This window comes from Dipodomys ordii, unplaced genomic scaffold (genome assembly GCF_000151885.1).
Source record: "Dipodomys ordii isolate 6190 unplaced genomic scaffold, Dord_2.0 Scaffold107, whole genome shotgun sequence".
Lineage (NCBI taxonomy): Eukaryota > Metazoa > Chordata > Mammalia > Rodentia > Heteromyidae > Dipodomys > Dipodomys ordii.
The window spans coordinates 2,557,102-2,571,875 of NW_012267323.1; the positions used below are offsets into that span (position 1 = coordinate 2,557,102).

The window sequence follows — 14,774 nt, forward strand, 5'->3', positions numbered from 1 at the left end:
AAGAGCTGAGGGACAGCACCCAGGCCCAGAGTTCAGGCCCCACAACCAGCCAAAAAATAAATTAATTAAATGCTAAGAAATTTTCTATCAACCCAGAAAGTCCTGCCTAGAGGAAAATAGCCTTCAAAAATGAGAAGTCCAAGCTGAAAGAATAAACAGCAAATCTGCCCAGTAAGAAATACTACTAGTCAGATGCAGTGGCTCACCTACTATTCTAGAGGCAGAGATCAAGAGGACCATGGTTTCAAGGCCAGGCCAAGCAAAAAGTTCACAACTTTTAAAGCTGGAGGTGGTGACACATGTCTGTCATTCAGCTACAAGGAAAGCATAAACAAGAGGCTGGCTTCCACAGTCAAGGCTGGTACTGGCATAAATGTGTGACCCTATTTGAAAATGGGTTCTATAAGTTTGTTTCTATTGCTTTCCAGGAAACTTCCTCAATTTTATTTTGCAATTTGGGGGGGGGGGTAATGTATGCCAGTACTGGGACTTGAACTCATCAAATTCTCTTGCTCTCTTCTTGGCTTTTTCTCTCAAGGCCAGCATTCTACCACTTGAGCCACACCTCCACATCTGGCTTTTTGCTGGTTAATTGTAGATTTCTGTCCACGTGGGCTTCAAATCTTGCTCCTTCGATTTCAGTCTCCTGAGTAGCTAGAATTACACCTTGAATTACACCTTGTGTTCAGGTATGATCCTTCTATTCCTACTTTCTTCAGTGCTTTTTTTTTTTTTTTTAATGGCTTGTACTCTACACAGGAGCTGCACTCCGGTTCTGACTTGTTGGTTAATTGGAGGTAAGAGTCTGATGAATTGTCTGACTGAACTATGATCCTCCAATCTCAGCCTCCTGAATAACAAGAATTATAAGCATGAGAGGCAATAATTTTCTTTTATACCTTAGACCTAGACAGATACTCTTTTCTTTCTGCTTAGAAAACTTCTATGTGACCTATGGGAATATATTTTATTCTTCTCATGCCTTTCCCTGAGTCAGCACACTTCTCTGTTCTGTATATGTGTCTATGCTAGTCATTATTTTATATTATAGCCATGTTTGTAACTTTTAGCTCAAGTGTTTGGTGACTGACTTGCTGCTATGCAAGGCAGATGAGATTACCTCTGAAAGGTTTAACTGTCTTGTACCTTGGATAATTAGAATTAGACTGCCAATTACATTTTCAAATCCATAGTATTTATAAACGCATGTGTGCATTAAAAAGATTCAAGGGGCTGGGAATGTGGCTTAGTGGCAGAGTACTTGCCTAACATGCATGAAGCCCTGGGTTCAATTCCTCAGTACCACAGGAACAGAAAAAGCCTGAAGTGGGCGCTGTGGCTCAAGTGGTAGGTAGAGTGCTAGCCTTGAGTGAAAGCAGCTCAGGGACAGTGGTGCAAGCCCCAAGACCAGCAAAAAAAAAAGATTCAAATTCAGCTTTTCAGGAGTTATTGTATTCTCCTGGGAAATTAAGGGCAAATTGGAAATTAAGACGATGAAGTTTAGAACTCCTGAAGGCTGTTAGTTTTGATTGTCACTGCTTTATAATTACTTTTCCAAATGAAGAGCTCAATAGTCAAATCACTTGAACTTCTGTTTGCTTTTGAGTTTTCTTTTTATGCTCTTACCTTTTTTTCTGAAGAGCAAGTATGATACTACCACTACTCTTAGAATATATCATTAAGGGTTAAAAGGAAGCTATACACACAGAAGTAAAAGTAGGAATTTATTTTACAAATGAAACTTTTCTGGTAGTTATAAAGTTAACAGTTTAGGGAAGTATTACAGATTTTTTAAATCCAAATTGTAACCATATGATTATAATTTAAAGAATTAGTTTTGGGGGTTAGGTTCTAACTCTTCTTATCAGAAGGATATTTGGGGAACAGAAGACCTATTGTAATTCAAATAGGAAGTAGTTATCGAGCAAATAGCACAAAAGATATATGTTGTAAAACCAGAAAATTACTTCCCCCTCCAAGATATTTTTGGGAGAGAAAAACATTCAAGAAAACAACTAAAGGGGCTGGGAAGGTGGCTCGGTGGTAGAGTGCTTGCCTTGCATGCCTGAGGCCCTGGGTTCGATTCCTCAGCACCACATAAGCAAAAAAAAAAAGCCGGAAGTGACGCTGTAGCTCTAATAGTAGAGTGCTAGCCTTGAGCTGAAGAGCTGAGGGACAGCGCCCAGGCCCAGAGTTCAGGCCCCACAACCGGACCCCCCCCCAAAAAAAACCAACTAAAAATATGTAACGCAGGACCCCCCTTCTAAAAATTAACACAACCAAACTAAAAGCTAAATATTACCTATTAAGTAATTAATGTTAGCAGTTACAAGCAACAACTCAAAATTATCAACATTTAACATAAAAAAAAGTTTATTTCTTGAAAGCTCCATAGTAGAATCAAGTGTTTGGAAGATGATCCACACAATTCAGGGTCATGACTGAACCTGTGTTAGTGTTGGATCCTCATCATTTCATCCTCTTAGGGGCATGTCCAGTTGAATAAAAGAAAATCTGCAGAATATTTCAGAATTTTGTAAGTTTCTATCTAGAAGCAGTTACTTGACTAATGGAAAATACAATCCTCTGAATTGAAATGGGGAAAGTGATTATTACTATGGCTTCCATTTGTCTGCTTCTGAATTCCTGATGAAACTTAATCCCCAAATTAATAATATTAATTAGTGTAGTCCTTGGGAAGTAGTTAACAAAACTCTCATGAGACAACAGATGCTAGAGATCTGATCTTGGATCTCCCAGCCTCCAAAACTGTAATTAGTTTAGGTAATGTATATGACATGAAAATAGTGCAGGTACTTGTGTTTTAGAGTTTTCCCTTGCTGTTAGAAAGAATGTATGTGCTCTCAGGGCAAAAACCCAATTATGCGGGGTGGTTTCTCCCCTGGTTTTTAATCCAAAAGCTTATGCACTATAGAAACGTAATTAATGTTTTAATTTCTATCTTCTTGAATTAGTGGAAGACTAAATTCTCAAAAACTTACTCATTACAATCATTATTGGTAGCTTTCTTTAGTGACAGGCCATTTTAAGGCTTAGCATACTCTAACCCATGTTTTAAAACACAAGTACAATGGGTTAGGAGCGATAGATGACAATATTGTCAGACACCTTGTACTCATACTGTTTTGTAGAATGGGAACCTCTTTGTACTACTTAAAGATAATAATACTAATAAATGTAAAAAAAAACCCACAAGTTCAGTGTTTTTTGTTTTTTGTCAGTAGTGGGGCTTGTACTCTGGGCCTGGGCACTTTCCCTGTGCTCATCAGCTCAAGGCAAGCACTCTACCACTTGAGCCACAGCACCACTTCTAGTGGTTTATTGGAGATCAGAGTCTCACAGTTTCCTGCTCAGGCTGGCTTTGAACTGTGATTCTCAGATCTCAGCCTCATACGTAGCTAGGATTACAGGTGTGAGCCACCGGCACCCAGTTTCAGTGTTTTTTTTTAATAAAATATTATATTTTGTGTAAGGCTTTTTCTACATCTATGGAGACAATTTTTTATTCTTGTTCATGATTCTAAAAGCGAACCAATTTGATTATGCTATATGGTATTTTCAAGGTGTTTCTGAATCTGACTAACAACTGTTTTATTGAGGTGGGTTTTTTTTTCCATTTATATCCTGTTATGTCCTCAGCAAGTTTTGGGGCAATACTGAATTACTGGAATGAGTTTGAAAATGTTTCCTTTCTTTCTATTTTCCAGAATATTTTCAGGATCATTGATCTAAGTTCTTCTTTATAGGTCTGGTAGAATTCAACAGTAAATGTGCATAATCTTTGCTGAGAGACTTTTTTTTAACGGTTTCCAGTCTTATTATTGGTCTGTTTATGCTTTTTTGTACCTTCAACTACAACCAGCTCTCATGACCATTTTTTACCCAGACACTGTGTCAGGGTACTTCCAGGCTCCTTGAGCTATAATTGTTCCTGTTTTCAGGTCCCCAGAGTATCTCAGTCTGAAGAAACAGGTTCTTTCGCAAGGTGATTCCTAGGCATAGCTCTCTAAGATGATGATGATGATGATAATGATTCTTTTCCAGTGCTAGTCTGCTAGTCACTATTACAGCAAATTCCATCACTAGAATGTATTTAAATCAGATTGGTATATGATAACAGGTCTCAGTACAGAAGCAAATAAGGAAGAAAATCATCGAAAAATAAAAAATGAGTCTCTTATTAATAAAAGAGAGAGAAGACATGTTTCCAGTCATTTAAGGATATCAACTAGCATTACCAGCACCAGCAGTGCAAAATCATAATCAATATCAATTAGCTTTCTTCTTCCAACCACTTCAGATGTGTACCACCCAGAGAACAGTAGTTCAGTTCAGCCTGAAGAAACAGGTTTCCTCTCAAGATGGCTTTTCCTGTTCTCCTTCCTAATATTTACTTTGCAATAAAAGGGCATGGTTTATAGGCTGAACCTGAAATAATACACATGGCTATCCTGTTTCTCGGGGCTGGTTGGGACAAACTGTAAGCCTTCTACTGGCAGGTGTTTGGTACCTTCAAATGTCTGTCTGTGGGGCAGGAAAGCCTAATACAAAGTGACTAACTCCATGGTGGCTAATTCTGCCCCATGTTCTCTGCCCTCCAGGTCTCCAACTTTTCAAAACAAGCTCTTCCCATAATAAAGTGTCCCTGATCCTTCCTCATCCCTGGAGCTCTGGTAGCTAGCTTGATGGCTAGCTAAGATGAAAGGGAAGAGGCTTTTTTTACTCCAGTCCTGTGGGACTTTGGCCAGTTTGCTATGTGAGGAGCTCTCCATGGTTCTGACTCAAATTCCCTGCAACTAGTCCAACAGTGGATTAAGTGCCTGGCCCTTGCTCTGGATTCCTAAAACCACAGATTCAGAGAGGATCCTTTCTAAATGACCTACCTCTACTGTACCACAACCAAATGCCAAGAAGAGGAGAGAACTTTCCCCATGCCTATATGCTATGTAGACTTCAAGCCTCTGGCCTGAAATCAGGGGTTCATTGTGAGTTTGTCGTTCTTTCTTTCATTCTTGCCACCTCCCTGTGTCACAGGTTTCTGCCTAGCCCACTTACTGAGGCAACTCACAGGGACTCTCAAGATCAGGGGCTCTGTCTCTCTCCCTTTCCCTACCCCTTTCTCCATGCTGCTCTCCAAATATCTGGGTTATTTTAATTCTGGCCACAATGTATGTTCTCTTGCTCTTTCTTTCACCTTGGACCCTGTCCCCTACAGCTTTACATACCAACCACAGTGGGCACTCTGCCCCCTGGAATAGACTTTTTCTCCTTCTGTTCTGCTTCCCAAATTTTTTTGTGGTTGTTACTGTTTTGGTTTTTTTTTTTTTTTTTTTGGTATGGTACTGTTTGCTACTGCAACTTCACGGCCTTTCCAGAGTCATCCAACTCAGAGGGTGGCTGCTCTCTAAATATTACATCTATTCTCCCATAGCCTCTAGCAATCAGTGTGTTATCAACATCTCACTTTTTAATTTATTTTAATAAAAAATTGTACAAATGTATGAAATACCATGTGATTTGATGTATGCATAAATGTGTGTCTGTTTATATATGGATGGATATATATATATATATATATAAGAAATATATGTATATGTATATAAAGTGTATGTATGTGTATATATACACACACACATATAGGGTGTGTGTATGTGTTTGTGTGTGTGTGTACATATATATAAAATCCTAGGGTAGTTACTATTTCCATCTTTGTATCATTACTTTGTGTTTAAAGGCTTAAAGTTCCCCACAAGATACTCACTTTTAACTAGTTTAACGGGCCAATAACACCCGATGAGATTGAGGAAATAATCAGAAGTCTTCCCATAAGGAAAAGCCCAGGCCCGGATGGATTCACTGCTGAATTCTATTAAGACATTTAAAGATGAACTAACACAAATACTCCTCAAGCTTATCCATGAAATAGAAACAGAGGGAATAATGAGTTTGGAATCAAGATAAAGATCCAACCAAAAAAAAGAGAGAGAGAGAACTACAGACATCTGAAAACAGATGTAAAGCTCTTCAAATAAAAAATACTAGCTATCACAGTGGTGCTGATTGTGATAACCACTATTGGGAAAATCCCATCCATATACCTGTCTGTAGCCAGGCTAGTGGAGTGGCGGAACTGATGATACCTGTTTTGAGCATGCCCCGTGTGGCTGGTAGAATGCCACCGTTGTGCAGACACTTTGTACATCAGGGGTGAGGGAGGGTTTTCTAGATTGGGGGAGGGGGGTAAAATTGTGATTCTGTTTTTTCCTTTTTTGGTGGGGTGTGGGAGTACAGTACTCAGTTTATGCCCTAAAATAACGTGTAAAAACCCCTGAAGTATTGTATGGGTATGGGTGTGTGTGTGAGTGCATTTGTATATGTCTAGCAATTAAACCTTTGTCTTCTGAAAATTAGTGAATCCTTTTTTTTTCTCCAGAAGTATTTGTTAGAAGATTTGTAAATAAGAGCTCTACTTAAGTCTGTTTACCATGAACGTGTTGCAGCAAACCTTATACACCTAATTCCTATGAGACTTAAGGAAAGACTAAGACTTACCAGGTTAAGCAGCAGCCAAGTTCTCTGTAATTGTTTGCCTTGATTCATCTTTTAGTCTGCATTATGCCAGCTCTAAAACTCCCAGTCTTGTTTTAGTCCTTAATCTTTTCTGTTCTAAGCAGGAAGGGTAAAAGAGGAACCTGCTTAACTGTATTAATTCATTAGTCCATGGCTGAAACCAGGCCTCCCCTTTTTCATTCATCCTGCCATGTCACTAGATACATGATCAGACACCGGAGGGTTGGGCATTCTTGCAATACCTTAACAGTGCTGAAATCTACAGCATGGTACTAAGGAAGTTAAAGTTTGATTGTAACCACTTCATTTAAAAGTTTTTTTCCCTTTAATTTAAATGAAATGGGGTTGAAGTGAACATGATTTTGTTAACCATGTTCGTGAATTATAGATACAACATGAATTGGTAGAATTTGTGTGATGATCTTTTGTGATACTTAATTTTTACATATCCCAGTCTCTGTATGTATCTGCATAAACAAAACAAATTCCTGCTTTGCTTTTATTGAAAGGTTTCCAGGACTATGTGTCTGCTCCTGAGCTTTGTTTTCAGTATGTGTATCCTTTGCTTGTATTTTGTATTAAAAAGAAAAAGAACCCATTATTGTTGAGCATGTTGGCATTGTCCCCTTTACTTTTTCCTCCCTCCTTTGGGGACATATGGAGCAAGTTAATCTTTTTCTGTATCTTTTTTTTCCCTTTTGTAAATTTTTTTGTTTTGTTTAAAAATGGCTTTATAAAAGGGCTTTTATAACCCAAAAAAAAAAATACTAGCTAGGGGCTGGGAAAGTGGCTGAGTGGTAGAGTGCTTGGTTTGCATGCAAGAGGTCGTGGGTTTGATACCTCAGCACCACTTAAGTGGAAAAAGCCAGAAGTGGCTCTGTGGCTCAAGTGGTAGAACACTAGCCTTGAGCTGAAGATCTGAGGGACAGCGCCCAGGCACAGAGTTCAGGCCCCGTGACAGACCAAAATAAATATATAAATACATAAATAAATAAAAATACTAGCCAGCTGAGTGCTGGTGGCTCACGCCTGTCATCCTAGCTATTCAGGAAGCTGAGATCTGAGGATTGTGGTTCAAAGCCAGCCCAGGCAGGAAAGTAGGTGAGACTCTTATCGCCAATAAATCACCAGAAAACTGGAAGTGGCACTGTAGCTCAAGTGGTAGAGCATTAGCCTTGAGCTGAAGAGCTAAGAGACAGTGCCCAGGCCCAAAGTTCAAGCCCCATGACCACAAAAAAAAAAAAAAAAATACTAGCCAACAGAATCCAGAGACAAATCAAACAAATCATGCATTATGACTAGTAAGGCTTCATCCCACAGATGCATGGCTGGTTTAACATACACAAATTAATAAATGTAATTCACCACATCAACAGAACCAAAGACAAAAACCAATGATCATCTTAACAGATATAGAAAAAGCCTTCTGCAAAATACAATATATATTCATGCTAAAAGCTTTGGAGGAGCTGGCAAGTTGGCTCAGTGGTAGAGTGCTTGCCTCGCATGCATAAGGCCCTGGGTTCAATCCTCAGCACCACATAAGCAGAAAAAAGCCTGAAGTGGCACTGAGGCTCAAGTGGCAGAGCGCTAGTCTTGAGCTGAAGAGCTGAGGGACAGCGCCCTAGCCCAGAGTTCAGCGCCCAGGACCGACAAAAAAGAAAACTTTGGAGAAGCTAGGAATAGAAGGAATATTCCTTAAAACAACAAAGGCTGCTGGGCACCCAGTGGCTCACATCTGTAATTCTAGCTACTCAGGAGGCTGAGATCTGAGGATCCCAGTTCAAAGCCAACCCAGGCAGGAAAGTCCCTAAGACTCTGACCTCCAATAAACTACTCAGAAAACTGGAAGTGGCATTGTGGCTCAAGTGCTAGCTTTCAGCTGAAGAGCTGAGGGACAGTGCCCAGGCCCAGAGTTCAAGCCCCACGACTGACCAAAAAAATAAAAAATAAAATAAGGCTATATATGACAGACCAACAGCCAACATTATACTGAATGGGGAAACTATCCTCCTAAAATCGGAAACAATTTAACAATGTAACAATGTCCACTCTCTCCACTCACCTTCAATATAGTTCTGGAATTTCTAGCCAGAGCAATAAGGCAAGAAAAGAACATAAAAGGGATTCACATAGGGAAAGAAATCAAACTATCCCTATTTGCAAATGACATGATCTTATACCTGAAGGAACAAAAAAACTATCTCCAAGCTCCTAGAACTGATCAACCACTTTGGCAAAGTAGTAGGATATAAAATTAACCCACAAAAATCAGGAGCCTTTCTGTATGTCAACAATGTACAAGTAGAAAGGAAATAGGATAACAACTCCATTTGCAATAGCCTCAAAAAAAAAAAAACTAGGAATTAACCTAACCAAAGATGTAAAAGATCTTTATAGCAAAAACTATAAAAATCTGAAGAAATAAATCAAAGAAAGGCTGGGAAGGTGGCTCCATTGTAGAGCGCTTGCCTTGCATGCATGTGGCCTTGGGTTTGATTCCTCAGCACCACATAAGCAAAAAAAAAAAAAAAAAAGCAGGAAGTGGAGCTGTGGCTCAAGTGATAGAATGCTAGCCTTGAGCTGAAGAACTGAGGGACAGCACTCAGGTCCATAGTTCAGGCCCCATGACCAGACCAGAAAAAGGAAAGGAAAGGAAAGGAAAGAGGAAAGGGAAAAGGGGAAAGGGGAAATGGGAAAGGAATCAAAAAGGACACCAGAAAATGAAAAAACTTTCCTTTTCATGGATAGGTAGAATTAATATTGTGAAAATCACCATATTCCAAATATGACATATAAATTCAATGTAATCCCTATCAAAATCCCAATGACTTTTTTTTTTTAACTGAGATAGAGAAAACAATCCAGGGCTGGGAATGTGGCTTAGTGGTAGTGCTTGCCTAACATACATGAACCCCTCCCTATCCCCCCCCGCCCCCCTAGGTTTGATTCCTCAGTACCACATAAACAGAAAAAGCCAGATGCAGAACTGTGGCTCAAACGGTAGAGTCCTAGCCTTGAGCAAAAGAAGCTCAGGAACAGTGCCTAGGCTCTGAGTTCAAGCCAGGACTGGCAAAAGAGAGAGAGAGAAAACAATCCAAAAATTCATATGGAACAACAAAAGACCTAGAATAGTCAAAGCAATTCTAGGCAAAAAGAAAAAAAAGCAATGCATCACAATACCAGACCTCAAACTGTACTACAGAGCCATATTAACAAAAATAGCTTGTTATTGGCACAAAACTATATAGAAAGATCATAGAATAGATTAGACTAAGACCCAGAAATAAAGTCATATACTTACAGCTATCTGATATTTGATAAGGGAGCCAAATATACACAGTAACTATATAGAAAGATCATAGAATAGATTAGACTAAGACCCAGAAATAAAGTCATATACTTACAGCTATCTGATATTTGATAAGGGAGCCAAATATACACAGTGGGGGAAAAATAGCCTCTTCAACAACTGGTGTTGGGAACACTGGACAGCCATATGCAGAAAACTAAAAGTAGATTCCTGCTTGTCACTATGCACTAATATCAGTTAAAGTTGGACCAAAGACCTCAATGTCTGACCCAAAACTCCAAAACTACAGCAAGAGTGAGTAGGAGAAGCATTAGACTTACAGTCATAGGCAGGAACTACGTGAATAAAGTTCTAGGGTACAATAGAGAGGAGGGATATTAGACAAGTGGAACTACTTAAAAAGTTTCTGCACAGCCAAGGACATAGTTACTAAACTAGAAAGACAGACAACCAACTGGGAAAAGATCTTTACTAGCAATATATCAGAGAAAAGCCTAATATCCAATATATACTGGAACTCAAGAATCTAACCCCTCTCAAACCTAATAAACCAATCACTAAACGGGCAAGGGAGCTAAGGAGAGATATCTCAGACGAAGGAAGAATAGCAAAGAAATACATGAAGAAATGTTCATCATCCCTAGACACAAAAGAAATGCAAATCAAAACAACCTTAGGATTCCACCTCATCCCAATAAGATTGGCCAACATTGTGAACTCAAACCACAACAAATGCTGGTGGGGATGTGGGGGAAAAGGAACCCTACTGCGCTGTTGGTGGGAATGTAACTAGTACAACCACTCTGGAAAGCAGTCTGGAGCTTCTTCAAAAAACTAAACATAGGCCTTACCTATGACCCAGCCATACCACTTCTGGGCATCTACCCTGAACATCATGAGCCAGGATATAATAAGGACACCTGAACATCCATGTTCATTGCTGCACTATTCACAATAGCCAAAATACGGAAACAACCCAGATGCCCTACAATAGATGAGTGGATCCAAGAAATGTGGTACCTATTCACAATGGAATTTTACACAGCCAATAGGAAGAATAAAACAATGTCATTTGCAGGAAAATAGATGGAACTAAAACAAATCATGATAAGGGAGGTAAGCCAAGCTCAGTGAGTCAAACAGCGCATGGTCTCCCTGATATGTGGAAGTTCGATCTAAAACACACAGGGATATGACAATTATACAGGATGCTACATACTCATACACAGTGAGACCAAAAGAAGATAGCTTTAGGAAAGAATCACAAAGGCGTAATACTGAAATGCCTCTTTATATGTATATAAAATAATATACATGCTGAAATGAATTCCAAAGATATGGAAGGAAAGGACTTTTTTCTTAATTTGTTTTTTCTTTTTCAGATGATTCTGTATTCTTAACCTATGTAGGGTGTGTTTGTTCACATGAATATCTGTGGGAGGACACAGAACCCAAGGGAAAAGGGTGAGGAAGTGCAGTAGTGGGGTTCACTGGACACTGATAAAAGCCAACTATACAACTCATGGGTGGAGATGGGAGGGAGGGACTGGGAGAAAGTGAGGGAACAGAAGATACTGTATGAAAAGAAATGCAGTCATTACCTGACTCATGTAGTTCAAGATACTGATTTTTCTTTCCTTTTTTTTGGCAGTACTGGGGTTGAACTCAGGACCTTGAACTTGCTAGACAGGCACTTCACCACCTGACTCACACCCATAGCCTTTTTTGCTTTTCTAATTTTTTTAATAGGGTCTTCCATTTTGTCCGGGCCAAGTTAGACCACTATTCACCTATTTATACTTCCTACTACAACACCATATCTAGCCTTTTATTGGTTGAGATGGTGGTTTCATTAACTTTTTTCCCAGACTAGCTAGCCTTGAATTGCAAGCCTCCTGATTTCAGCTTCCTGAGTAGTTAGGATTAAAAATGTGAAGCTCTACATCCAGCTGATATACTGATTTTTTTCTTTTCCTCTTTATTATTTTTGGTAGAAGTAGCCATTTTTAAAGATGCATCCTCACTTGTCTTCTATCCTTGTTTGTCACCTCATATTTAAGGTTAGCTAAAGTTAGCTAAAAGTGCCAAATGCATGGGTAAAGTTTATGCACCTTATGACTCACTATACAGAGATCTGGCTGTATCATCTAATGTGAAAACTCTGACAACAGAAGCTGAGCACCAGTGGCTCACACTGTAATCCTAGCTACTCAGGAAGCTGAAATCTGAGGAATGCAAGTCAAAGTCAGCCCAGGCAGGAATGTCCACAAATGTCCACAAGACTCTTTTTTTTTGTCTGTTGTGGGGCTTGAACTCTGGGCTTGGGCGCTGTCCCCGCACTCTTCAGCTCAAGGCGAATGCTCTATCCATAGCACCACTTCCAGTTTTCCAGTGGTTTTTAATTGGAAATAAAGAGTCTCAGGCCTTTCCTGCAGAGGCTGGCTTTAAACCCTGATCCTTAGATCTCAGCCTCCTGAGTAGCTAGGATTACAGGTGTGAGCCACCGGCACCCAGCCACAAGACTCTTTACCTCTAATTAACTACCAGAAAACCAGAAGTGGTACTGTGGCTCAAGTGGTAGAGCTGAAGAGCTGAGGTACAGTGCCCAGGCCCAGAGTTTAAAAAAAAATCAAATGAGCCAGGCGCTGGTGGCTCACGCCTGTAATCCTAGCTACTCAGGAGGCTGAGATCTGAGGATCGTGGTTCAAAGCCAGCCCGGGCAGGAGAGACCGTGAGACTCCTATCTCCAATAAACCACCAGAAAACTGGAAGTGGCTGTAGCTCAAGTGGTAGAGCGCTCGCCTTGAGCTGAAGAGCTGAGGGACAGCGCCCAGGCCCAGAGTTCAAGCCCCACGACCAACAAAAAAAAAAAAAATCAAATGCAATACAATCAAGAGACAAAAACTATGTCGACCATTCAAAGAACAAAAAAAAAAATTAATGTAAAGAATCATTAAAGGCTGGGCACTGGTGCCTCACACCTATAATCCTAGCTACTACTCTAGTGGGTAAGATCTAAGGATTGCAGTTTTGAAAGTCCATGAGACTCTTATCTCCAATTAACCACCAGAAAACTAGAAGTGACTCTGTGGCTCAAAGTGTTACAGCACTAGCCTTGAGCAAAAGAGCTTCAGGGACAGTGCCCAGGCCCTGAGTTCAAGGCCCATGACCAACGAGAAAGAGAGAGAGAGGAGACAGGAGAGAGAAACAGAGAGACAGGAGAGAGAGAGGAGAGAGGAGGAGGAAGAAAGAGAGAATGAATCATCAAGTAAAAAGAGAGAATGTATTAAGAAGGGTTGAGCTGGGCTCTGGTGGCTCATACCTGTAATCCTAGCTAATCAGGAAGATGAGATCTGAGGATTGAGGTTTGAAAGCCAACCCAGGTAAGAAAGTTCATGACACTCTTTATCTCCAATTAACCACCAGAAAATCAGAAACAGAGCTGTGGCTCAAATGGTAAAGCACTAGCCTTGAGCAAAAAAGCTCAAGGACAGTGCCCAGGCCAAGTTCAAGCCCCACAACCAATTAAACACACATACACACACACACTCAGAGTTCAAGCCCCATAACCAACACACACACACACACACACACACACACACACACACACACACACCCTCAGAGTTCAAGCCCCACAACCAACAACAACAACAAAAAAAAAAAGAGAAAATTACCTTCTTTTCCTTATTTTTAATTAAGTAGTTGTACAAGGAGGTTTCAATTCCTGGAGTCAGGTCCAATTCTTATTTTGATAAGCGTTTTTATCATGAATATTGATTTATACTATTGTTTTCAGAAAAGGCACTGTGTATCAGAGAATCCTTTCCAGAAAAATATACTCACAAATATCTTGGATCACGGTGTCATGGATCACATACTTTCTGCCACAGTATCTTAACAGTACTCCAAATGTATTAGAACTCTGTCTCCACACCCACATCACAACAGTTTCTCTCCATTACATAATACCAGGTGGCATCTATTTATGCCAATCTGCTATACTGGACTGCTAAATATATATCCCATAGTATCAATTCTTTGAAGGCTCTGATTCCATGTAATTTCTAACTTTATTTTCCCATAAATCTTGCTACATAATTTTGAAGAACATATATTTCAAGAATGCCTAAATGTTGAGTAAAATTGTTCACCTATGTGGCAGAAGAGGATAATAGTCAAGCCAAACATCACTGGAACATAATTTTGGCCTTAAAATTATAGCTACAGATATCTAGCATCTGACAGAAAAACAAAAATGAAAAAGCATGGGTACGTTATCTATTTGTAGGGAATAAAAAACAATCATTTGACAATAATATGTAAGATTCATGTTCTAAAACAACCAAAAACACCTCATATCTTCAATGCTCAACAAAATCAGGAAGGATTTTATAACAGCATTTAATAATGTGATTATATATGGCTTCAAAATGATTACTGATAAGCTATGAGAACAAATGAAGATATAATACTTTCAGAATTGATCACTACTTATGTGTTGAGTAGATCCATACTTACCTTCACATTTTTCAAGAATCTGGACTGTTTCTCCTATTTCTAAAACCAATCCTTGAGGGACAGATCCTCGAAAACTGCATATCACTAGAAAAGTAAGGATAAATATACAATTAGCATTTTTAAATATTCAGGCTCAGAGTCCATTAAACACTAAATTTTCAATATACATATTTTTTATTTTTACTTTTTGGTGGTGGTACCAGGACTTGAACTTAGAGCACCAGGGCTCTTTCCTTTAGCTATATTTTACACTCAAGGCTGAAGCTCTACCACTTAAACCGCACCTCTACTTCCAGCTTTTTAGCAGTTAATTGGGGATAAAAGTCTCATGAATATTTCTTCCCGGACTGGC

At 39.5% G+C, this 14,774-nt stretch overlaps 1 protein-coding gene across 1 annotated transcript in view; it reads right to left on the reverse strand.

Annotated features, from left to right (window-relative positions):
- Positions 1-14,774, reverse strand: part of Dock3 (dedicator of cytokinesis 3) — a 187,819-nt gene that overhangs the window by 146,738 nt on the left and 26,307 nt on the right. Inside the window, exon 3 of the mRNA XM_013028052.1 lies at positions 14,423-14,506. Within this exon, the coding sequence (XP_012883506.1) occupies positions 14,423-14,506 (84 nt within the window). The remainder of the gene's footprint in view (positions 1-14,422; positions 14,507-14,774) is intronic.